At 41.4% G+C, this 25205-nt stretch overlaps 3 protein-coding genes across 3 annotated transcripts; 1 reads left to right on the plus strand and 2 right to left on the minus strand.

Moving 5' to 3' along the window:
* Positions 1 to 514: 514 nt before the first annotated feature.
* clptm1 (CLPTM1 regulator of GABA type A receptor forward trafficking) lies at positions 515 to 12818 on the minus strand. The gene is made up of 14 exons (XM_058080797.2): positions 12668 to 12818; positions 9392 to 9531; positions 8964 to 9087; positions 7521 to 7679; positions 7328 to 7445; positions 7155 to 7240; positions 5415 to 5535; positions 5090 to 5334; positions 3975 to 4068; positions 3711 to 3901; positions 3518 to 3613; positions 3297 to 3432; positions 2910 to 3077; positions 515 to 1266 (listed from the first exon to the last, which is right to left on the minus strand). The coding sequence occupies exons 1-14, from the start codon at positions 12716 to 12718 to the stop codon at positions 1106 to 1108; spliced, it is 1890 nt and encodes a 629-aa protein (XP_057936780.2). The 5' UTR covers positions 12719 to 12818; the 3' UTR covers positions 515 to 1105.
* A 297-nt stretch (positions 12819 to 13115) lies between these two features.
* tbcb (tubulin folding cofactor B) lies at positions 13116 to 18318 on the minus strand. Its single transcript, XM_058080809.2, has 7 exons — positions 18184 to 18318; positions 17631 to 17775; positions 17406 to 17549; positions 15316 to 15412; positions 14997 to 15188; positions 13793 to 13865; positions 13116 to 13672 (listed from the first exon to the last, which is right to left on the minus strand). The coding sequence occupies exons 2-7, from the start codon at positions 17748 to 17750 to the stop codon at positions 13558 to 13560; spliced, it is 741 nt and encodes a 246-aa protein (XP_057936792.2). The 5' UTR covers positions 17751 to 17775; positions 18184 to 18318; the 3' UTR covers positions 13116 to 13557.
* Positions 18319 to 18630: 312 nt separating this feature from the next.
* six5 (SIX homeobox 5) lies at positions 18631 to 24899 on the plus strand. The gene is made up of 3 exons (XM_058080796.2): positions 18631 to 19562; positions 21068 to 22455; positions 22533 to 24899. Exons 1-3 carry the CDS (start codon positions 18874 to 18876, stop codon positions 23165 to 23167), a joined length of 2712 nt encoding a protein of 903 aa, XP_057936779.2. The 5' UTR covers positions 18631 to 18873; the 3' UTR covers positions 23168 to 24899.
* The last annotated feature ends 306 nt before the right edge of the window (positions 24900 to 25205 follow it).

Raw genomic sequence — 25205 nt, forward strand, 5'->3', positions numbered from 1 at the left:
TATTATAATAAACGCTGGATAAAAGAGTAAAAAATACCAAACAAATGACAACACTATATTACATGGACAATTAAGTATCCACTTAGTCGAACATATGCAGTGATAAACGTAATTCCTGCATTGAACCTGCAGGGGGTCATATGGAGACAAGAATGCTGCTAATCAGGATTGAACTGAATTTGGCAATGGTGAGTTACTAAGTAGAAAATAAAAATATTCAGACATTTTCATTGACACTTAAATTTTTACTATAAACATGGACGTTCAAAATTCAACTCAATGTAGCAACATAGAAATCTTTTTTTTTAAAGTCCCGGCCCTCTCATTGCAAAACGGGGCAGTAATTCTTGCCTGTGTGTACTTGCGTGAGAAGGTCAACTACTTCGGAGTGTCGACATGAAACATATGCTGGATAGCCTGGACATGGGTGATCATTAATTTAAGCTGGAATTCTGTACATGGTGAGGACATACAAAAGAATGAGTCAATGATTGAAAAAAGAAAAAACAAGTCATTGACAATATTAATATTTATATTAATACCAACAAGGCTTTTTTTTGTTCCAGTTTAGAACATGAACAATTTGTTTAAAATTGTTACCGAGGGTAGTAGAGTAGTCACTTGTCTTGTTGCCGATGTCCTGTCTGCTCCATTCAGAGGTTTTCCAGTTTTCCTCCAACATCAACACGGCACTCACGTGGAATGAAATCAAAAACATTCACAAGGAATTTTACACAAAGAAGAAAAAGTTGCAGATGTCTTCTTTCTTCCATGTATGAAAAAACATAACTGCAAATCTTGCCAGCCTGTATTTCAAAACACCGTTATCCTCGGAAAACCAAACAGAATACAGTACATCACGTTTTGTTTTTACTTCACTTGAACTGTAAAACGAGAGGGCGGGGAATAGAAATAAAAATGTACCAGTCTACATAGAAGATGATTCTCTGTGGATCGGCACAGGAATCAGAGGGGTACAGTTGAACTGCAATTTTTTTTTCTTTTTTTTTTTTTTTCTCCCCCCTTCCCACCATTGTCCATGACAGACTGCCCCCGCCTGCCTAATTCCACAAGTCCTCTTTGTCCGAGTGAGGCCGAACAGGGCTTAATCCTTCTTCTTCTCCTCGGCTGGTTTGTCTGCAGCAGCATCACCTGATTGTGTCTTGTTCTGGAGGTGGTCCACTCCGCTGGTGCCATATTCGTTGACCCTGTTGGGGTCCACGCGATAAATCCAGCGCTGATAAAGGTAGATGAAGAAGACGACATCTGTAGAGAAGGACACAAGAGAAAGGAGTACCGTTTTTACTCTATAGGGGCCTGGAGTATTTACCCAAATGTACAGTAGACCTCTCCATTAGGGGTGAGTAGCTACTATTATGATATGTATGTAGTTGAGATGTTTCGATTAGGGTTTTATGCTGCCGATACAGATTATCCATGAGTGAAATTGGCCAATACCGATCACATACATGCAGTGTAAAGGTTTAAATGTACTACTGGCTATATTAGGGGTCGCCAAGATTTTTTTCTTGTGAGAGCTCTGCTGGGTCCCTCCTGCCGTATCCGCTGAACCACAGATACAACCGACTCCCTCTTCTGTTCCCGGAGAGGAGATAAAATGTCGGCAATAGTCCATCAGCCTGGTACCACTGCTGAAATCAGTGTGCACAAGCACGGTAGTGTAGATCGATCAGAGCGACCCTAGTACGTATTTGTAATAGTATGTTGTATTACAGGTTGTCGTCACTCAAGTGTAAATCTCATCGCTTCTTTCTTCAATTGTCACACAAGGAAAACCCCCATCTTTCAGCAGATATCAGATATATTTGGTATTTTCCAAATCACTTTGAGTCACTAGCCATGTTTACATGTGGAGTTTTTCTCTTTCCGAATGACCTTTCCGAAAGCAATGGTATACATGGAAAGGAATATTCCAATCGCGTGTCTACATGCGCCGCTATAATCAACCAGAATAGTCAATGGGACATGCACAGTAAAGCGTAAACATCAAAATACCGACTTCCTCGAGTTTTTCTTTCACTTGTTGGAATAACTCCGTATTGCCAGTTTTTCGTTTGTCCAGTCTTGAAATTAGTTTGGATCAAAAACAAACTTTTCGCAGCAGCCCAGTGCCGATTGCTCGCCTCCATTTTTTTATTTTTTAAAAATTTTTTGTTACATTATATCTCAGCATTCGCTGAAAGAACGCACCCGGGAACAGGAAAAGATAAAGTTCTATCTTGCTAATATTTTATAATTAAGCTCAGCACATGTTTTATATAGATATGTATTTTCTTTTTTAATAAAACTGGACTTGGCGTATAGAAGGGTTTAGATTCTGTTCCACAGATGGAGCTAATGCACACCGAAAGCTGCTTGCTAACCGCCAATAAACAACAGAAGAAGAAAAACACAGCGAAGAAGAACGCAGTCTGGCAACTTTCCGATTGAGCGGGTACAAGATACCTCAATCGGATTGAGGAAAGGAATATTCCACCCCTGTGAATCCGATTATATATTCATTCGGATTGGCACTTTTCTTTCGGAATGAGGTGTATACAAAGGTTACATTCTTTCCGTTTGAGAAAATAACCCGAATGAAATTGGAATATTTGGGTCCATGTATACGTGGCTGATGTTGAAATGTTAAGCAGCATCGGCTCTGTAGTGCTCACCAGAAATTGGACGATAAAGGACAGTTTTAGAGATGTCATGAATGTACATAGTGGTGATATAGTAAGATAATTACAGCCACCTAGCAAACAGCGGATTCACAGATTAACCGAGTCAAGTTGTCTATTAAAGACGAGATCTCTTGCTGAGAGAACAGTATTTCTGTATGAGGAGTGTCATTCAAGCGGAAAACTAACTGAGTGACAAAAAAAAAAATTTAACCGAGTAAAAAGTACCGTCTCTGAGGCATCCTATCCTGTACATCATGGGCATCTTGATGACAAAGGCAAACAGGTCATCAATAAAGGTGTTGAGAGCCTTGTAGGTGAGCATCCTCCACGGGAGGTGGGCCACCGACTTCATTTTGTAGTTGATGAATAGCTGCGGCGTCATCGTTATGAAACCTGAACAGAGATAGACATAAAACAATTACACACAGCAGTAGAGGCGACATGTGAATCCTATTTATAGTCCGCACAGTAGCAGAGACAACTGGGAATTGGGTATGCAACCATGATGCAAGCAGGAAAACATTAGCAGAGCACCTACACGCTCGGAGACAATCTGACAATGTTGACAATGACATCAATTCATCCCAAAAAAACGACATCTTATCAACTCACCAAAGGTTAGCAAGAAGCCATAGAGCATGCTGAGTACCCAGGAGTACCAGCCTTTGTGTTCGACATACAATAAACTGTAGACAGCGTAGCAGCCAAACAGGGGGTAGAGTAACCAAGACAAGTACTTGAAGGCCATCTGTGCACACAGTGAGGGACCAGGTCACAAAAAACCACAAACACAATCGTCAAGATTTTCAGAATTGTTGCTATGGTCGACTCACGTCATCGTAGATTTTGGTAGAAGACTCCACATATGTGGACTTGTCTTTGAAAACAAGTCTGGGGAAGACTCCTGCAATTTTGTTCTCTCTGTCCAACTTTGGAAAGACAAAGGTTTGTTAGAAAAATACACAACTTGTTACTAAACGCTAAACATTGCTGTGCGAGGAGAGGAAAAAAAAAGGACCGACTTACCTTAACATCCATCACCTTTGTGATTTTCCAGAGGTCAATTAGAAGACCAATGAAGACGCTGACCTGCACCACAAAGTTGGTCTCGTTGTCGAGAATGTACAGCAGCACCACCAGTGACTGGAACACTCCAAAAATGATGGAGCGCACAGAGAGGCCCTCCAAAGACTGTCGACTGTTCCAAAACTGGATGTCTGGGAAGCAAACAGGGCGTGACTAATTGAAGCAAGGACAAGTTTAAATGCTTTTTTTTTTTTTTAAACATACCATTCTTAAAGGCAAGAAACTCAAAGATGCTGTGCACGATGGAGACGACGATGGTGAGTCCCAGGAGGTAGGGGTTGGTTTCCAACAAGGCTACCTTTAAAAAAGGCATTTTGAATACAGTTACAATGGGGTAAATGTTAGAATTGTTAGACCACATGGTAGTTTACTTTTCCACTGCATAGTGCACAGTAAGGAGAGTGAGAAACTACAAACTGCCATCATAATATTATAGATACCAATGACCAATGAGTGACCTGCAGTGGTTTATTCACCCCTGCGGTATTGGCTCAACATGTCCACTCAACCATGTACTAATGCAGTGGAAAAGGATGCAGTCACTCTCAGTAGCCAGGTATACATGGACCCAAATATTCCAATTCCATTCGGGTTAAAAGTGCCAATCCGAATGAATATATAATCGGATTCACAGTTGTGGAATATTCCTTTCCCCAATCCGATTGAGGTATCTTTTACCCGCCCAATCGGAAAGTTGTCATTGTGCATTCTTCTTCGTGGTGTTTTTTCTTTCTTCTTTCTGCTTTCGTGTGCATTACCGCCATCTGTGGAACAGAATCTAAACCCTTCTATTCGCCATTCACAAGTCCAGTTTTATTAAAAAAGAAAATACATATCTATATAAAACATGTGCCGAGCTTAATTATAAAATATTAGCAAGATTGAACTTTATCTTTTCCTGTTCCCGGGTGCGTTCTTTCAGCGAATGCTGAGATATGATGCAACACGCAGTTCCAGACGTTCTTCGATTAAAAAAAATAAATGGAGGCGCGCAATCGGCACAGGACTGCTGCGGAAAGTTTTGTTTTTGATTCAAGCTAAATTTCAAGACTGGATGAATGAAAAACTGGCAATACGGAGTTATTCCAACAAGTAAAAGAAAAACTTGAGGAAGTCGGAATCACGTGATGTTGGTGTTTATGCTTTACTGCGCATGCCCCATTGACTATTCTGGTTGATTATAGCGGCGCATGTAGACACACGATTGGAATATTACTTTCCATGTATACCATTGCTTTCGGAAAGGTCATTCGGAAAGATTCCATTCGGAAAGAGAAAAACTCCTCATGTAAACGCGGCTACTGTATCTTCTGTCTTACCTTCACAGAGTCTTGATCCTCATCAGACTGTTCATAGGTGTCCTCGGGCAGGAAGTTCCACAGTGAACGAGCATTCTGGGCAGCATAGAGCTGCCAGCGCCACAAGGACAGTGGGCAATAGCTGAGGCGCAGCGGCAGTTTGGTCAAGGTCTCGTTGATGGGATAGTAGTCCTTCTGAAGGTTCCAGTAGTCATTGAAGTACACTATAGGGTAGTAGTCGCCACTTACCGCATCAAACTTCACATCTGGTGATAGACGAGGAACAGACATGTAAACCCTGACTCAACACTTCTTTTCATTTTAAAGAGTACTTGGTAAAACTTACGCTGGTCCAGCGGAGCCGGCACAGAGCCTTTGACCCAGGCTGTGTGGTCGTCCACCATGTTGATGGTGAGGTTAGGGTGCCAGTGAGAGATGATCTCCACTGGACCGTGGCTCTCTGCCCGCTGAAAGGAGATATTCATTTCGTTCAAAATTGCAAATGTGACATATATTGACATGGCGAACTATCGCGATATCTAACCTTACGAACTATTGATGTGCTCTCGCCTCATATGTTTTTTTGCCTCTAAAAACATCTTTCATCCCCAAATCACTGTTTTACATGTCGTTCAGGAGGTGCTCTTGGCACAATTCATCCATTTTCTTCTCAGTCAGGAAACACAGACTTCCTGGTTCCACCGGCAGCTCATTGGTGAGCATTGGTGAGGCTAGGAATGTACATCGCCCGGCACATTAAGAGCTTTGCTTTCCAGTTTAGGTCTTTAACCACAACAGTCCACTACAGCGACAGCATTACTGCAGAAGTTGCCTCAATCCACCTGTCACCCTCCCCAGTAATTATATAGATGGACTTATTGGCTTATAATGGCTACTAAAAAAATCCTCCTAAGTGTGGAAGTATTTTGAAAAGGTTAAAAATGACTCCAGAAAGTCAAACGCAACTTGTGGCAGCAGCTTCTTTGCATGACACGACCACATCCAACAGTGTATCAGTTAAAACAGGCAAAGTGTTTCGGGTTTGTTTGTCTTGCTTTGTGTCACTTATATTAAAAAGGTACTGATTGTTTCACACCTATCATCCTTATTTGTTTATCTGGCTGTTCTAGCCTGTTTCTTTGAAATGAAAAAGCTGCAAATGAAATCTGTTTGTCGGAGCCGCCATAAGCTCTACTCTTGCAAATATGTTTACAAAATGTAAAGAATCAGATTCGTTCGTCAAAGACAACCCTAAAAACCTAAAACCCTAAAGCAGCGTCTACACTTCCTGAGAGTCCTCAGGAGGAACAACCTGGACAGGGAGCTGCTGCTGGCCTTCTACCACTCGTCCATCCAGAGCCTGCTGACCTACTGCGTTTTCCGCCTGGTACGGGAGCTGCACTGAGGCGGACAGACGGAGGCTTCAGAGGTCAGTCAAGGCAGCACAGCGTATCATCGGCTGCCCTCTCCCCTCCCTGACGGACATCTACTCCACCCGGTGCCTCGGCAGAGCTCGCAACATCATCAAGGACAGTTTACATCCCAGTATGCCCTCTGGCAGACGCTACAGGTGCATCAAGGCAAAAACAGACTGAGAAACAGCTTCTTCCCAAGAGCCATTACCACCCTGAACTCAGACATACAACGAGCCCGGTCATTAGCGTAATGCAAATGTGCAATATTTCCATCACTGCCTCTGTTACTACCTCGGAAACATGTTTATTTATTTAACAACTCAATACACTCAATACAATACACTCATATGTGACTTTTACTCGTCCGTATACACCATTCATTATTATAAGACCCATTCATCATTGCACTAAAATTAATATATCTGCAATATGTCTGCAATACATATCTGCTCCTGTGCAATATTATGTGTATATCTTGGATATCTTGTTAAACTGTCTTTTTTTACTTTACTTTTTGTATACTTTTTTTTTAACTTGACTATTGCACTGAAAGGAGAAGCTCTCTAACCTCGTTGTACATCTTGTATAATAACAATAAAGGCCATTCCATTCCAAATACACTGCCATTTTTTTTGCTAATACTTACACTAACATACAAACTAAATACCAACCTTTATCATCTCTGGATCTGCTTCTGTTTCACCGGTGAGCAGATTCTTGGTCTTCATAAACTTCCTCCGCTTAAATTTGTTCAGCACTGAAAAGCGCCACAGAAAGGTCCAGTTAAACACACATTAAGCGACATAAGTAAGTGCATAATTCAAATCAAATCACATGTGCTTACTTCGTGTTGCATGAACTGTTGACAGTCTGCGATACTGCCCTTTGCGCTTAGGGTCTGGATGCAATCCACTTTTTGTGAAGTAGACGTGAATATAGAGGGAGCCGTTCTGCTGCACCGCCTACAAGTTAACACTGACCGTCAGCATGATCGTTATAACCCCCCCCCCACCACCTGACCCCACCCTCTGCCTCACCTCTGGGATATCTATCTCCTTGTACTGTTCATAGCAGCCATCTCCTTCCTCCCCTGTGGTCCAGTCTCCGTAGACCAGGTCCCGGTGGAACCAAAACAGAGCTTCTGTGTTGTTGAAGTCGGTGAACACCTCCTCCTGAGAGATGTACACGTACAGTTCCTATGGACATAATGGGAAAATAACTGTTAATATTAAGTGTGTCGCCAGATCTTTTGAGATGGAAACGTGACGATATTTCTCGTTAAAAGCTGTCTCGCAAAAGATATTGCTTCATTAATAATAGTATTGTGGCAACCAATTCGGCTTCATAATACCTCATTTTTGGAAGCGATTGATCTATGTTACCAATTTAGACAGGAAGTGTTTCTTGAATCATGCTTTTATACTGTAAATAAATATTACTAGTCAACAAATGCCAAGTGTCCGTCCTGCAGGTAAGTGGGAGTGGAGCATCTTGTGCAAACGTATCAGCACCTCAGATCATTTGCATCTGCCAAGAAAACTTCTTCCTGGTCAAGACCCCACTGAAGGCCCAGGTACCCAATGTACTGCCCGCCACTGATAACTACACATCAACATAAATTATATGTCACTTTTTTTTTAGTTTTTGCTTCAGTTTGTGGATACAAGTCAGTTTTCCAGCCCTCATTTTTAATCATGATTAATCACCATTTGCCACTGTATGAGAAATGTGCCTATTTTTGCTGTTGTATGAAGAGAATGGATGAATGACAGCACATAAATACACAATATAGATACACAAATATACATCTACAACACAGCACGCAGTGGAAAAATGTAACTCTAGTCTCTTGAATAGTCACAGAACGTTTTCAATCACACCAACTGGTATTATGGTAATGAAGAGTTGTATTCACATGTTGAGTGTAGAGGTATTTCCTGTGATTTCCAAGCATACTTAAATGCAGTACATTGTACTTCGGCAGTAAGGGTTATGTTAGTGAGAGATAAGAATGTCCACTTACTGTTTTCCTTTGTGTTTGCTTATTTAGACCCCACATACTACGTGCACGATAAAGACGTTATTGTGCCTTTCAACGTGACAAGTGAATGCATCTCATTGTTTTCGTGTAACAATGAGGAAGTGTCGTTCCCAGGACGAGACGACTAGAGACGCGTTTGTGAGTTGGAGATATATAGTATATACGCCGTAAGAATTGCACTGCTATTGATGTGTTCAGGTCAGAATTAAGTCAACGTGGCGATGTCTGCCGTCATTATGCAGGTGTTTTAATGCCGCAACAAATTTTGACATCATTAATGAAATGAATTAGTTACCACTGTTAACTCACTTTCTGACTGCCCGAGTTAAAACACCGTGTATGGTCTTGTCTCGTGAGCTGAGTGTATCATGACACCCCCAGTATTTATGGATTAAATTGAGTCTACTATAAGTTTCAATAGATAGATAACAGGTAATACCATGAGAGTGTCCTTTGGAAACAGGTTCCTGCTGGGTACTCTGGGTGCCCCGGCTGGTGTGTTGGGGTCTGGAGTGGATGATCCTCGACGAAACCAGCTACTGATGGCCCAGATTATAAAGATTCTGGAGGTACAAAGTACATCAGATTTAGTAATACACAAGCAAATAATAATAAGTAGCATTTGGTAGATGAAATGGAATCAAACATTGACATGTAAACATCCCAAGAGCTGATTAGTCAGGCTGCAAAAATTATGTTCCTCTTTGCAGCCAATTTAGACATCTGCTCTAGTTTTTGGATGCTTTTCTGAGATATAACAAAAGGAAAATGTGTTGTTAATTTTGAAATAGCTTCTATGCATTAATATGACCACTGCCTGTTTTCTTGTGTGTGTGTGTGTGTGTGTGTGACAACTAATACTTGTACCTGAAGAGGACCCCTTTAATAACCTGCCAGGCATTAGGTGCTTGTTGTTGCTGCTGCTGTTGCTGCTGCTGCTCATTTGCATTTCCAGTTGTCTGCAGTGTCTGGCTGTCTGTAGTTGCAGCACTTCCATTACTGCTCACCTGAAAAAAAAAAGTGAGTACCATTTGTACAGCAGTCATTAGAAGAAACAGTAACAGGATGTCCGCATGTCTCAACAAGTCAAATGAAATACATTTAAAGACCAAAATAACATTTTCCACTTTTCTGACCTATCAATGTAGTTAGTATGTTGTATTATCATGTTAAACGATGCCAAAGTGTCAGATAATGTGTTTTGCGCATTTGGAAGTGAGCCCTGAAAGAAGTTGTTTGTTGTTTACATTTATCACTGACCTGTATAAGCCATTTTCTTATCATTGGAACAATCTATACTGGTATACAAAAAAAATCAAGCAATCCTAGTTTTAAATACTATATTAGGGCCCTATGATTTCTGCGTTAATGGAATTGCGGATATAAATGTGAAATTTTCTGGTAAAAATGGAATTAAATACAGAATCTTGCGGATAATAAAGTGAATGAAATGCTGTCATCATGAGGTATGTATGCGTTCCACAGCGTTTACACACGCAGACGGAGACACGAGAAGCCGCTGCTATGCATGACTCTTGCGTCTTCATCTTCATCTGCAGTGGAAGACACACTCAACAATGGACAGGCGACAGTGCACGGTGATACGACGAAATAGAAAGTAATGCCAAGCAACTGCGAGGACTGATTTTTTTTCAAGGAGGCATTTTTCTGATGCTAATTTATTCCTCTTTCCGACTAGAACTCCAGAGCTCCCGGGACAAAGTGGAGGGGTGAGTCACCATTGATGCACTACAGTGCTGATGGGGATGTCATACAAATTCATGTCAGGTGAACTTAACACCTCTATGCCCACGCAGCGCTAAAAACCTTCAGTATATCAGTATGTGGGTTCAAACTATGGAACGCATTGAGTAACGAACGCAAGGAATGCAGTAAAATGCGCCATATTAAGACACAGTACAAACAGTTGATTACGCAAATTGCAGAAATTTGTCCATACAGATTTACAAACCTAAGCTTCATGCATTCATACATTTCTGTATCATTTTCTAGTTATTTAGAAGTGGCAAATTGAGCATATTGAATAGGAAATGAACAAATTAAGAATTAATGGGAATGTGTTAATTGTGAAATGTGTAAGCTCTGTTTCTTCCTACTTTTCAACATGTCAAATTATGAATTGTGATGTGATGTATACTGAAATATTCAACAAATCAAATGCCAAAAAATCAAACCGCCCCCTTTAATAGAATTGAAAAGCCAGCATTTCAATAAATGCTCAATTTGTGGGACAATGAATGCTGAATAACTAGTCAAAACTAGTCTGATCATTTATAGCGTCATGATTAATAGAAATACCAAATTATGTGATCCTTACAATCTTGTCGATGACATCCCCCTCCCCCTCATCAAGACGCCACAATCTACTCAAGCGACAGAATGGATGAGGTGCGTGACACTTGTTTGCTATCAACACGTTCCATCTTCCCCTTTTGTTGTCAACGCATGACAGACAAAAGGTTCTGTTATCTCTTGAAAGTAGCGTTAAAAACAGGTTGTGGTAAATTCTTAGAGTGGTCCCATAATCAGTGAGTGAGTGAGTGAGGTGTGACTGTTTCAAGGTTTTGAGGAAAGTCACTAAATGTACACCATACATATTTCAAAGCGCTGAAGTGACTCCAACTGGAATCACTGCTATTACAGGAGACATAACACAGTTAAACCATTTGACGCATAACCAGCGGCTTAACCGGCTTAAAAAAAAAAGAATATTGTTATCTGCGTAGCTTGAGACAATAAAAAGCCATTGTCACAACAAAGACTAAACATTAACCACTAGTCAGTTAATTGTTCACAGAGAAAATGCGCTCCCTGGTTGTAAGGTGACATCTACAAATGGACGCCATAGATGACATTTAAAGGCTGTGGAAAAGTGGGTTTAATTGTTCACACTTGGGGAAAAAATACCACAGATAAATTAAAAAATGAAGTTATTTATCTTGCAAAAGGTAACATGGAGTAGGTCGTGTATCTAATAGAGAGTTTGATTAATTATTAATTATTATTTCATATTTATTTGATTGTATTTGTTAACAGAGGTGATTGTGCTGAATGCTGTCGATCCCTGCTTCGTAAAGAATTTGGATGACATTTAAAGGCTGTGGAAAAGTGGGTTTAATTGTTCACACTTGGGAAAAAATACCACCGATAAATTCAAAAATGAAGTTATTTATTTTGCAAAATGTTACATGGAGTATCTTGTGTATCTATTAGATAGTTTGACTAATTATTCATTATTATTTCACAATTATTTGATTGTATTTGTTAACAGAGGTGATTGTGCTGAATGCAGTCGATCCCTGCTTCGTAAAGACAATCATGTTCAGTTTTGATTTATTGTCGGGGAGAAGTAATGAGAAATTTGTATGAGAAATTATTTAATATACTTAGTATTTACACTCTGCATACTAAAGCATGTTCTGACTGAGTGGTTAATCATGTCTTATTCAGTGTTGTATGCTCCAGTAATAAGATAAAACATAATTAAGCTAAACATACAACATTTATTCAGAATATTAGTTGGAGTTTGGCCAAAAAAGTGAGCATGCAGTGTATTTATTCCCCCAGGGTGGCAACTTTGTATTTAATTAAATACACTGTAACGGTCATTTATCACAAGCTAGCAGCTCAACATTACCACTGAACATTGGTCCCCCCTCACCACATTTGACAAACTTCCTATAACAAGTCTATTGTCAATAATTAGTTGTTCTTATTTGGTGTTACTATTTAGAAATGCACAGATTGAGGAGAGTGCTGCTGATTCTGACCGGCGAGTCAAGCCGAAGCTGCGTGGCTTCGGTCCGAGGCCTTGTGCTAGCTAACAACGCAGCACTTTCACGTTACTCGCACTTAGCTACATTATTCGTCGTCTTTCATTGGCTAATTACTCGTGGGTTGTGTTGGACACGTCTTCCAAGTGTATAATTATCAACACTTCCACGGAAGGAAGAAGGGAAGTCGCGCATTGAAAGCAACCGGCACTGACAACGTCACTCGTGTTAACCGTCACTTTACATACATACAATGGCGGTGACACTCCGCGCCAAAACAGAAACCCGACCGTACTGTCACAGAGAGGCAGAAATGAAATAACAGTAAAAGCCGTGTCATTCAGTTTACCTCGCCATTGCTGACGGCTTCTTTGGTCGCTTGGCTCTCCTGCGTCGCCATCTTTCCTTGTCTTCGTCGCGCACACAACCACACTGTGTTCCCACACTGGGGAAGATCTCGCGAGTGTTTGGCTGTGACGTCCCCTAGGTGACGAATTCGACAGGCGTGGTCACGAGTGTCGCAGTGTCACATGAATAACGATATGCAGTGAATCCGGCTTTTGTTCGACTTGAGCGTTAAAAGCATGTGTGAGGCGTTTGTGGCGTCACGTTGACCAAACGTGCCCTTACAAAACTCATTTTTTATATAATAAAAGTGCAATATTTAGACGAGTAAACCATAGATTTAAAAACACACATTACATTACTTTGGAACAACGAGGAGTGTTCGAATGACCAACACTTCCGTATTTTCTGCTCTTGTTAAAATATATAAACCTTCATGATAAAATATGTTCAATAAGACAATATTGATGATTACCTCTTCAATTGCAAGGATTCAATATAAACAACACAGTGAATTGCCAACCGTTTCAATGACAGGACTTAATATAAAAATATGAGGAAATACAGAATTTATCTACATGGAGAAATGATCTTCAACATTTACACACATTTGGAAAGAACTTCCTTTTGCACATACAGTATGCAGATTACATGCTTTATACACACCGTAATAACGCAAAGGATGCAAACTAACAGTATACTTGTAGTATAAAGTTGATTCAAGAGACACAACTGGAGCAGTCAACTCAAAAGATCCCATGTGGCACAAACCCCGCCTTTTGGTAGATTTCTTATACTGTCAATTCAAACAGTTCATGCCCTCTTGAAAAAGCACAAGATGCAAAAAAAAAAAAAAAAGTTTTTTTTTTTTCCAACATCTCATATCTGTCAGTCCTACATTTCATCTAAACCGTAATCCTCTTCAGGGAAGTCTCCCACGGTCACGTTCAGTGGCTTCACAAAGCCTCCGTATTTGTTCTCACATTCAAAGTAACGCTTCCCTTCGCAACTGTGAAGAAATGACAAATGGAAAAGCGGGGTCAAATGTTAAATAAAATAAATCTATAACATGGAACAGCAACTGTGAGGTGCATAATAATAATAATAAATGTAATAATGGCACACTTACCTGCCATCATGTTTACCCAGTGGCTCGTCGTACTTCACACCTACCCAATAGCCTGGCTTGAAGTCTGTTGTACCTGTAATAAAATTCCCCCCAAATGATGCAATTAAGTAAGTGCTGTAGTATAACCATAAGAATAACCAGTCATTATTTGCACTATGACCCATTTATCACTGCACTAAAATTAATATATCTGCTCCTGCATATGCTCCTGTGCAATACTATGTGTATATTTTGGATATCTTGTATATATCTTGTTAAATTGACTTTTTTTACTCTACTTTGATATACTTTTTTTTTCTTTTTAAACTTGAGTACTGCACTGAAAGGAGAAGCTCTCCAATCTCGTTGTACATCTTGTATAATGACAATAAAGGCCATTCCATTCCAAGAATGCAATTAATATGCGAGATGATGTTGGTGGCAGTACACTTCTCATACGTACAAATTTTAATTTCACTCTGCACTCTGGTCTCACCGCCTGGCTGTGTATAGAGTTCAATGTAAGTCACAGTGCACAGAGGACTGTTTGTTTTGATTAAAAAAAAAATGCTTGTAGCTTGTTGTCTGTGTAACCACTGTTGGAAAGAGGTATTGTTTGCCATCTAACAAACATTCGCCTGCGAGTTATTGATCCGGGACGTGAATGTATTTCTATCTTTACCGCAGTTTGCCAGCGGACTTAAATAAAAAGGCAATTTTGCAGAACATTTACTGGCATTTGTGTGTGAAACATGTCATATTTGCTTCTGAAACAGGATGTATTTGATAGGTACTTTTTTTCTTATTTGCAAAACAATGATGTTTTGTGTTTGCAAAGCACACTGACTTTTGTTTGTGAATGGTTGGGCGTTAGCAAATATGTTGTGGTGTGTTTGTGAGGTTTTGGCATGACTTTTACTCCATACTTTGGCTTTGCAGTATCATTTTCAAAACAGCTCTTTTTTCGTTGGAAAAAGAAAAAAATCTCTCTTGTTATTCTGTTCACACATAATCCGACAGCCAGTCCACCTTCAAAAAAATGCTGCTAGGTGAGTGGATGCGGCGAGTAAAAGATGAGCCATTTTTCATCTACTCATTCATGTACAACCAGATAAAAGTATGCGTCCCATAATGAGTTTGTACCTTGTCTCCAGTTCATACTAAATGATGTATGCTGATGGCTTAACCATTTAACAAACTATATCAAAAGTCCGACATGACTTACCAACATACATTACTGTGCCTAGCTTTGTGGGCTGCCCGCTGACGTGCACTTGACATCGGCTGCCAACGGAAATGGCTTCAGCAGCCGCCTTCTGTTCCTCCTCTCGAGCAATGCTTTCTGCTTTCTTCTTGGCCATTTCTTCTTGGTTGTAACGACCGAGGGACTGCTTCTTCATGAAGGACCTTGCCGTCTCTTGAGGAAAAATAAGAGTTGCATTGAAGTCACCAAAAGATACTAGAAAAGGAATCTTTGCAACTTTCCCATAAGAATGTGACGGTAGGCTAAAAATAATATACTGTGTCTAATTCATTAACATTACCTGTTCTCTTTTCATATGCGTCATCTGACAGGACAAACTTCTCCACTTTGGTAACATCAGTGAACTCTCCCAGTTGGCCACCACTTCGATCAACAACCTAAAGAAGATTAACATTTATTATGGATGCAAAAAAAAAATATTACACTCACTCTAATACATCGAATTACACTGGCCTACTTAAAAGGGCTGTATGGAGCAGTGGTTCTCAACTGGTTTGGATGTGGGATCCACCATCATGCCGTGACAATGCGGAGACCCAAATTGCAGATTTTTTTTCCTCTCAAACTTCTAAACTATCTTCTATTTAAAAGGGACGATTTGCACCACAGCTTTAGCTGCAGTGGTGCGGTGCTGTCCTCTTTTCCAGCAGATATTTGCTGCCGTTTATCGGACAGGACCCACTCTGTGTTTTTCCCCTTGTAAGTGCTGTTACAGTAATGCACTAAGCAGAATTCTTAAATCAGTTCATGATTAGTTAATAAATTATTTATTTCATTGAAGCTTAAAAACAGGTTAAAAGGGTGTACATTATTACAATGACCTGACAAGTTAAGTTAATTAATTTATTGTGTATGTTTTCGTTGTTCCCATGGCGGAACTAAAGATTCTTGTTTTGCGCTGCTAAGTGGCAGCATTAATTGAAGGACAAAAGGAGGAAGTTGTAAACGCACAGCACGTCATTTGCACGTACTGTCTAAGTGGGAAGCTAACAGTCACATGGATTTCCAAAACATTAAGGACCTCTTTTGACAACCAGCAGCCAACGAGGCATATCAGTCTTTCACAATATTAAGTTTCATTTGCATATGTTTGATTTGACGGGATCATTTTGTGACATGTACTGTTTGTATCGGGTTGAACGCAGTTCTCACGGCGTGAAGGCAAGGATGTATGAGAAACAAGCTCATGTATTAAAACAGCCGTTTTAAAAAACCGACCTGTGTCTGTTGTCGTGGAGAGAGCTACACCCCTCCTGCTCAAGCGGGACAAAGATGGCACACAGCCTGTGGTGGCATAGCAAGCATACAGCATAGACATAGACCCGCCACCCACTGAAAGCAGCTTTGAAACCCACTTTTGGGTCCCAACCCACCAGGTGAGAATCACTGCTTTAGACCAAGTTCTCCAGACATACTGCAACCAGTGTTATGCGTTTACGTCATACTATAAGTTAACAGTGGTTGACGTAGTTTCACATTCGTGTGACCTACAATTGCCTGTGCAATAAAGATTTTACAATGTTGTTAGGGCCACATGGTGGGCTAGTGGTTAGCATGTTGGCCTCACAGTGCGGGGATGGAGGGTAATGCAGGGCATACAATTAAAAATCAAACCCACAACATAAAGATTTACACTGATATCACATGCCGTGAGTTTATTGCTTCACTTCACATATTTAGGAAATCAAACACTTACTTCAGTTGCTGCAATTTTTAAACCGTGCAGTGATCAACATGAGAGAACAGTGATATAATTTAATAGAAAGTTTGTCCTACAAGCCTCACCCCAGCATGATGATAGATGGCCCAACACTGTACTGGTGCATGCACACACACACGTGCTAATAAAGACACCACACCGATACCGCCACCCACTGTCACCAGTGCCATCACGGCAAGCTCGCGTGACCCACAACGCAACCAAGCATTCCAGGGAGAAAACACACAAAACTAACACACACACAGGGTTAAAATCTCCATTTGGGCATCTCTGTGTGGACTTTGTTTTGTTCTCCCTACCTCTGGCTTCCCACTTCCAAAAAACATGCATATTTAATTGGAGTCTTTGTCCATCAATGTTGGTGGTTGTGTGTCTATATGTGCCCTGAGATTATCTGGCGACCAGTCCAGGGTGTACCCCGCCTCTCGCCAGAAGTCGGCTAGGATACGCACCAGCTCACCCGTGACCCTAATGAGTACAAGCGGTATAGAAATGAATGAATGAATGATGTTGACAGTATGAACCTGGTCTCATTGGGATTGCAGCATTTCAGTTAATTCTTATTTAAAGGTTTTTGATGTCAATCCAATTGGAGATTAATATAGTAAAAATATCATCCGCCGGAACACAACACACAGCTAGCTACATACGTGTATTCTGCAGTCGTCATCCACGGGATAGGAGCCCAGTAAAGCGTTGTCGTCATCCAGTTTTTGCAAGTATTTGTCCGATGTGCTGAACAACTCCAAGTCCATGCAGGAGACAGGCACACCCACCACCATCTCCAGTTTCCCCTGAATGAGACATAATGATCAAAATGTCTATACTACTATACATAGATGGTTGTACTTTTGTATGACACACTATATAGATACCTTCAGCTCTGCAATGCATGCGCCTCTATCAAACCTTCGCTGGACCTCAAAAGAGGATATGGTGGTTGTGAGACGCACATTAACAGAGGGATTGGAAATAACTCTTATGGATCCATCCATCGTTCTGGCTGATCGGACAGAGGCACTGGTTAAAAAAAAGAAATAATAGAATCAAATTTAGACACAATAGAAAATGTAAAGAACCCTTCGGTGGTCACTCTAAAAACAGGAATGGTGAGTAAAATATTATTGACCGTATTAAATGCAAGACCGAAATAAAAGAGACAACGCCTACTTCAAGTAGTGACTGTTTTACTACACATATCTATATAAATATGACTTTTTAAACCAATGTTACAAAGGAATGCGATTTAAAACACATATCCTGAATTATCTGTGGCGCAGCTTAAATAATTTAACTCTACAGTCATCATTATAACATTTGATAACAAACAGCTAGCGCTAGCCGATTCCTCAGCGAACATTAGCAAGAGAACATTTCATGTTACACAAATTATATACTTTAGTGACAAATTAGTGATGAATTACTTACAAATAATCCTTTGACGATAACTGGGTTTGTATTTATATCCAAACTTGTATTAAGTTTTAAGCAATGTGTCAGCTCCAGTCACAGTGGTCATGCCCAGTTGTAACAATTTCCGAGTTCCGCCATTCTGTACCCACCCACCAGCCGCATACGACCAATCACATTAGAGCACAATCCGCTCAACCAATCGCCTTTCAAAAACGGCGGAAGTCGTCGACTAGCATGTAGATTGATTTATTGTAAACCAATCACATTGGAGCAAGAAACACCAGCGTACAAAAGTGAATGTTTTCATTTAGAGAAGCTTTAGCGAAACTACCGATCTCTAAAACAAAATCTTATTTATGGAGTTATGTGATATTTCCAAGCCACCTACGTGCAGGATAGATTGTACCATAATTAGGGTTATGTATTTAGATCATAACGTCAGCAAATAGTACATAAAATGTTCAACTAGAATGCCTGAAAACACGTAAAACAGTGACAAGCCCTGTTCACTTAGTTAATTTAGCAGTTGGAAATAATACGTAAATGATTTACAAAGTTATTTGCTAACTTTCTGGCTACATGAGGGGGAAAAGAGGCGTGTCCTCGCCGAGTTTCCACTCTTGGGTGGACTGGTTGTGTTGGAAGGCAGAGAAAGGGAGCGAGGAGGAGGAACCAGCGGAGGAAAAAAAAAAGTTAAAGTAAAACATGGCTTCCTTGTCTCTGGAGCCCACAGAACAATCCGACAATAGCGCAGAGGAGCCGACGGCCTCCGAGTCCACGGAGGAGGAAAAATACGCGGATCAAGTGACGGAACAACTCCTCGAAAGTTTCCAAAAGTCGGCAGTGAGTTTTTCCACGGACCAGGTCTCATGTCTCTGCGAGGCCCTCCTGCAGGCGGGCAATGTGGATCGCCTGTGGAGATTTCTCTCCACCATCCATCCTTCGTCCGAGCTGCTACGTGGCAACGAGACTCTGCTCAAGGCCCAGGCTTTGGTGGCTTTCCACCGGGAACAATTCAAGGAGCTCTACGCCCTCCTGGAGAGCCACGACTTCCACCCGTCTAACCACGTCTTCCTGCAGGACCTGTACCTGAAAGCCCGCTACAAGGAGGCGGAGAGGTCTCGGGGCCGCAGCCTGGGCGCCGTGGACAAGTACAGACTGAGGAAAAAGTTCCCCTTACCCAAAACCATCTGGGACGGGGAGGAGACAGTGTACTGTTTTAAGGAGAAGTCCCGTAACGCCTTGAAAGAGTGTTATAAAAGCAACAGGTACCCGACACCGGACGAGAAGAAGAACTTGGCCAAAGTAACCGGGCTGTCCCTCACGCAGGTCAGCAACTGGTTCAAGAACCGGAGGCAGAGGGACCGAACCCCTCCTGGGACGCACTGCAAAAGGCAAGAACACAAGCATACATATTGTTTATATACATACTATATGCATTTTAATCCTTGTTGACCTCCTTTGTTTCCGTGATTGGTGACTGTATCAACAAAGTTCCAGCATTTTGTAGGCCACTGAGGTGTCAGCAGGTCTCACACCATCCAAGCAGCATGTTGCTTTGTTGTGAAATGTGAGAAGCATCACGGATCGAGTTTCCTGAGAAACCTAGCATGCCTTCCACTCACCCTGCACTGTCCATGCATGCTTTGATACTTGGGTAGAACATGGTAATCTATCAGGTGGGGGCAAGTAGATGCAAATCAGACCTAAAAAAAAAAAAGGATAGCATGAAGTCATTAAAGGGGGGTTGTGTGCAGATAAGAGTGGATATGGCAGCCTTATCTTATCACTTGGACATTTGTGGGGGTCTGGAAGATACTTCACTAGGTTAGCAGACCACAACATTAGGCGCACATGCGCCAAAGATAGAAATGAGTGGTATTAATATGCTTAGTATTGTAGTGTTTCAAATATTTTCTCAATTTCTTCTGAAGCACTGACATTTCACTGGGGGTGTATTTTTCATATGGTGTGAAATTCAATATGTGTTTATGAAACTACAAAGAGAGGTGGAGGGCAGTGGTGTCACTAGGCCTATTTTAGGGGGACTTTAATTGAATATTTTTAAATTGATTTTTAAACATTTAAACAATCAGACAAATTTCATATAATAGGGCAAATATTAGGGCAATATTTCATGCGAAATTCAATATTTAGGGGGACTCCAGTCCTAACATGTTCTAAAATATGCTCCCTAAATAATTTAATATTTTTAATTGATTTAAAAAAAGATTTATTTCTTTTTTTTTAACAAAATATCTGGCAAACTTCATATAATAGGGCAAAAGCAGGCTAATAAGCAAGCCAATAAGCAGGCTAAAAATCACTTTCATGTGAAATTCAATATTTAGGGGGGCTTCAGGCCCTCTAAATTCTCCTTAAGCACCCCTAAATAATTTGATATTTTTAATAGATTTTTTTTTACAAAAAAAATCTGATAAATTTCATATTATAGGGCAAAAGCGGCTGATAAGCAAGCAAATAAGCAGGCTAATACTAGCCTACTACTACTACTACTACTACTACTAATAGTAGTAGTAATAATCAAAATAATAAATAGTAATAATAATAGGCTAATTAATAATATAATAGTGATTATTATATAATTGATCACTGTCCAGTTTTCAAAATAATCGACAAGGTTAAAACCCGTGATACAGTTGCTCATAACTGTGCTCACATAGCATATTATGCTAAAATTCCTCCTGCTAGTTATTACTGTACCACCTTTTATGACAGAAATAAACAGAACGACTCAATAGCCCACAGTCAAAACCCATAGTGCACAAGCAGCATGTGTAGTCACTCCTCCTGCCAGTTATTACTGATAATCACCACCATGTACAATAGAAATAAACAGTGTTTTTTAATCTTGTTTGTTTTCACTGTGCTATTGCAGCGAGTCCGATGGAAACCACAGCACTGACGATGAGGCTATGGACGACACCCCCGACAAAGCAAATGAACCTTCTGCCTCCAAGGCCTCCATTATCTCGCTCTCTGCAGTCAACTGCACTTCAGGAGGTCAACTCATCCTCAATGGTTCCAGTAGCTTCCTCACAGCCTCCCAACCATTACTGTTTAATGGAAACTCCCTCATCTCTGGTACCGGCGCCGGTGTCATCATCAATGGGATTGGCTTGGGGGACTGCCAGAAGGTCACCCTGAGTCAGGTGGCCAACCCTCCTTTGATACTGAACGGAACTCAGGTTCTAGTAAAGCCAGAAGATCCTCAACCAGTTGTTTCTTTGGAACAACCGGTTTCTCCGATGGAGACAAAACCAAACAGTCTTCCAGCAGTCGTCCTCAGCACGAGCACCTCGGTAGTTTCCAACTCAACCTCGGTCATCTCGGTTCCTGTGCAAGCAAAAAGCCAAAGTAGCAACGCTCTGGATTTCATCAACGTGCCCGAGGACATCATAAAAGTGGAAAGCAGCCAGAAAATGTCTTGTTCTTCTACATCCTTGCCTCCGTCCACACAGACTCTGTCGCCAACAAGCAGCCTGCCTTCTCTGGTTTTAACACCAACCCCCCAGTGCCAGGAGGGCCTGTCATCAGCACCCTTGAAAATCTCAAGTCAACCAGGGGAATATGTGGTTTTTGCCACTGCCGCCTCTCAAATAAACCCTCCCAATACGCTGGTTAACTCCAACCAATCCCCTCCTCAAGTCTTCTCCCTGCCCCAGGTTGTGCCTTCCATCCAGGGAATACCGGTTTCCCAGCTGGTTCAGCACTCCTCGGGGGCACAGGTTTCTCAGTGTCCTCAGCTGGTCCCGGTCTCCCCTCTCACGTCTCCAACCGCCAACTTCCAAAACCTCCCAGTAATGAGTGGGCAGCAGGATGTTTCCTCACCATTAGCTGAAGGTTCCACAACCATTGTGTCCATCTCGCAGCTTCCCAGTAATCCCCTCCCACAGCAAACCATCAGCTCCTCCCCCACGAAACAAGTCATTTCCATATCCTCCCCAACACAAGTCGTTCCAGCCACCACGCCATCGCCGTTGGTCACCCTCTCCATGCCTCAGTTGGTGCCAGTCTCGTCCGTTCAGACATCATCCACCATCTCATTCCCCCAGGTGGTACCTGCGAGTCCTGCTCTCTCAATCCCGTCTCCTGGAGTCCCTTTACAGATCCTGGCGTCGGCGTCGGCACCAGGTGCTATCAATCAAGGTCCCTTTAGGATAAACCAACTGAGGCCCATTCATAATGTGGGCCCTGCAACCAGTGTGGCCCCCGGTTTGCAACTGCTCAATTCTGGAGTCATTCAGCTACCTTCTGCACCTCAAGGTGAGCACACTTGCTTATAAATTCCCATAACAATCATGTGACGGATGCTAACAATCAATTATTCCTTTCCACGGTAGGTAACCTCCTCCTGGGTGGAAGCCCCTACTTGAGCGTCCAGCAAGGCAAGCTCATTTTGACCATCCCAGCCGGCTTCCAACTCACCAGCTTGCCCCTAAAACCAGTTCCAGATGCTCCCACCAACGGTGTGATTCCTGCCCTTAGCCCTTCCGTAGCCACCCAGCCTTCACCCACCCCAGAACAACCCACTAGTATCCTCACAACGCCCCCGTTGAACTTCATAAACACATACGCAGCAGAGAGTGCAAGTTCAACCAACGAGGAACCCGTCGTTTCCTCCCCGAATGCGCTGGACCAGACGGTTGCTCCCAGTATGCCGAACGCACTCTCTCCGGAGAGCATGCTCACACTCAGTCCCATGTATGGGGGCCTGACACCCAACATCCACCTCTCCCAGCCTGCCTGGAGCCCCCTTTCCACCTCGGCGACTCTTTTTGACGGGCGAGGTAAGGGGGATCTACCTGTAGACCCGGCTTTACTGGGCCTACCTGGTGGGGAGTCGCTGCTTCTGGGGAGCCCCTCCCCAGAACACGATGCCAACTCATCACTTGGGCATCCCGAGGAGATCGATGGAGACTCTAAGATTCTGACTCAGCTTCAGTCCGTCCCTGTGGACGATGAACTGGGTTTGTAGACTTGTTTACCCTAAACATAATATGCAGTACGGTGCCTGTTTAGTTTTATTTGGTCTGTTTGACCATCCCAGCCTCAGCAGGCACTTAGGAATTGAACCCTTGACAGCTTTAATTCACATATGCAACATTGGCCATACACCAAATGCTGCACATTATCTCACAAAACTGAGTGCACCCCTCACTTTTAAGCAAGCATTTTATTCCAGTATATTTTTACCATAGAATAAAACTTGGTAATAGAGTAGTCTGTGTACAGCTTGTACAGCTATACTGTACTATACTGTAATACAAATGGTTGCCGCAATGTGAGGGATATACTTATGTTGTAAGATAGTGTATTATATTGTGCAAGGACCTTTCAGCTAAAAAAAAATATATATATATATATATTTGAGGTTTTTGTTGGCAGTACAGTAGTAGTTGGCTTTGGTTCCACCATCGCAACTATTCATCAAATCATGTGAGAAAGGCACAGGTCTAGAAAGTAGCAGTAGAACCTGCCATACACAAAAAAAAATACACAAAAACTTTTTCGAAGATGTAACAGAAGTGGACGGCGCCTGTGTGAAATGCACAGAAGGATAAATGCAGGCTCTATTGTTACAGCTCTCATTCACCAATGTTGCCGCATCTGTGTGAAAGGGGCTACAATCTGTTGCCTTTGACTTTAACACAGAATCCAACAACGGCAGGATATTGGAACAACTACTTTAACACAGAAACACGACAACAAAGTGGACATTGTTGAACAACACAACAGCTTTATAGAATTCTCTTTTCACACAGACGTCGTCCCGCCTCATACTACCTCGGGTGGTGGGATATTACCATGTCAACTTTGTCCACCTATTCCCTAAAGGCAGGAAAATGCCAGCAATGTAATAGCTGCAATACATATAACGTCTGTATTCAAACACTATGTTTTGCAGCCTCCGTTTTTCAATCTATGCAATGTTTATTTTTAAATAGGACACTAATTGGCTCAAATTCTGAACAGTCAATGAAAGCTTTACAGTGCAGAACTTGACATAAAGATGGTGCATGACACTAAAGCCTTTGCTGTGACCCCCTCCTGTCGTCAACGGGGGGTGGGTGCAACAACTCACTGTGTCGTTGATATAAGTGCCTTATATTAAAGCTTACATGTTTGTTTGTTTTTTCATGAAATGTTATGTTTGCATCTTTGAGCGGACTCCGCTGATAAGCCAGCCCATTGGTTGCATTGTTTTGTTTTTATTTGTATATTTTGCACATTTTTATTCAGTTTTATTACAATGTTTACGCTTTTGTTTGGCCATTAGTTGGAGTCATGACCTTTTTATTATTATTTTTTTTTTAATTGGACAAAAACCCTTGTAAAATTTTGAATTGGTCATGTGACCCTTCCACCGTCTTTCCAACCCGTTTCTCCAGCAGGTGATTTAATTGCCGAGCTCCTTCCCTCAAACCAAAGGAGGGTTAATCATTAAAATCACCTGCTTTAATGAGCGGCTGGAAAGAAAACCTGCAATGTCTCGACCCCTCAGGGCATGAGTTTGACTCCGCTGCAGTACACAAAAGCCCATTTAAGTGTTGCATTGTTACAATAATTCATGGCTTTTTTCATGTGTGTGTTTTTTTTTTTATTAATGTGCATGTTTCTTTTTGTTTGTACATTTAATCCAAAAATGCATGTATTCTTCAGTGTTGTTTTTGAAAGAAAATCAGATAGGAAATGATACTCATTCTGCTAAACAGTTTTGAATTAATGTTGATGGCAAATTATTCCTTTTAAAACGGTCACTCCATTTTCATCAAAACAAATTGCATTGACAAATCATGTATTAAAATAACTGAACTGAGTATTTAAAAACCAGGGGATAAAGGGAACTATGACTTTCTATGATAAATATGCAAGTTTGTCTGGTGTTATGAGCCATTTCTTACCAAAATGATGCTGATATTATGGCCTGTGTGGGCTAATGCACATTTATTTGTCAGCTGGGATTTTTTTTACACAAGTAAAACACAAAAAAAAACCCGGATTTTTACCAAAGA

This window comes from Doryrhamphus excisus, linkage group LG8 (assembly GCF_037039965.1).
Source record: "Doryrhamphus excisus strain RoL-2023G ecotype Guam linkage group LG8, RoL_Dexc_Guam_v1.1, whole genome shotgun sequence".
NCBI classification, from domain to species: domain Eukaryota; kingdom Metazoa; phylum Chordata; class Actinopteri; order Syngnathiformes; family Syngnathidae; genus Doryrhamphus; species Doryrhamphus excisus.

Coding starts and splice junctions, on each gene's coding strand:
- tbcb (XM_058080809.2), bottom strand. CDS start 17,750: ATGGATGGATCCATAAGAGTTATTTCCAATCCCTCTGTTAATGTGCGT. Junction 15,413..17,405: donor ATGACGACTGCAGAATACAC/GTATGTAGCTAG, acceptor AATCTTCTTTAG/GTTGTTGATCGAAGTGGTGG. Junction 13,866..14,996: donor AGGCACAGTAATGTATGTTG/GTAAGTCATGTC, acceptor ATTTTATTACAG/GTACAACAGACTTCAAGCCA.
- six5 (XM_058080796.2), top strand. CDS start 18,874: ATGGCTTCCTTGTCTCTGGAGCCCACAGAACAATCCGACAATAGCGCA. Junction 19,563..21,067: donor CCTGGGACGCACTGCAAAAG/GCAAGAACACAA, acceptor GTGCTATTGCAG/CGAGTCCGATGGAAACCACA. Junction 22,456..22,532: donor GCTACCTTCTGCACCTCAAG/GTGAGCACACTT, acceptor TTTCCACGGTAG/GTAACCTCCTCCTGGGTGGA.
- clptm1 (XM_058080797.2), bottom strand. CDS start 12,718: ATGGCGACGCAGGAGAGCCAAGCGACCAAAGAAGCCGTCAGCAATGGC. Junction 7,680..8,963: donor TTCCAAAGGACACTCTCATG/GTATTACCTGTT, acceptor TTATGTCCATAG/GAACTGTACGTGTACATCTC. Junction 7,446..7,520: donor AGGAGATAGATATCCCAGAG/GTGAGGCAGAGG, acceptor GTTAACTTGTAG/GCGGTGCAGCAGAACGGCTC.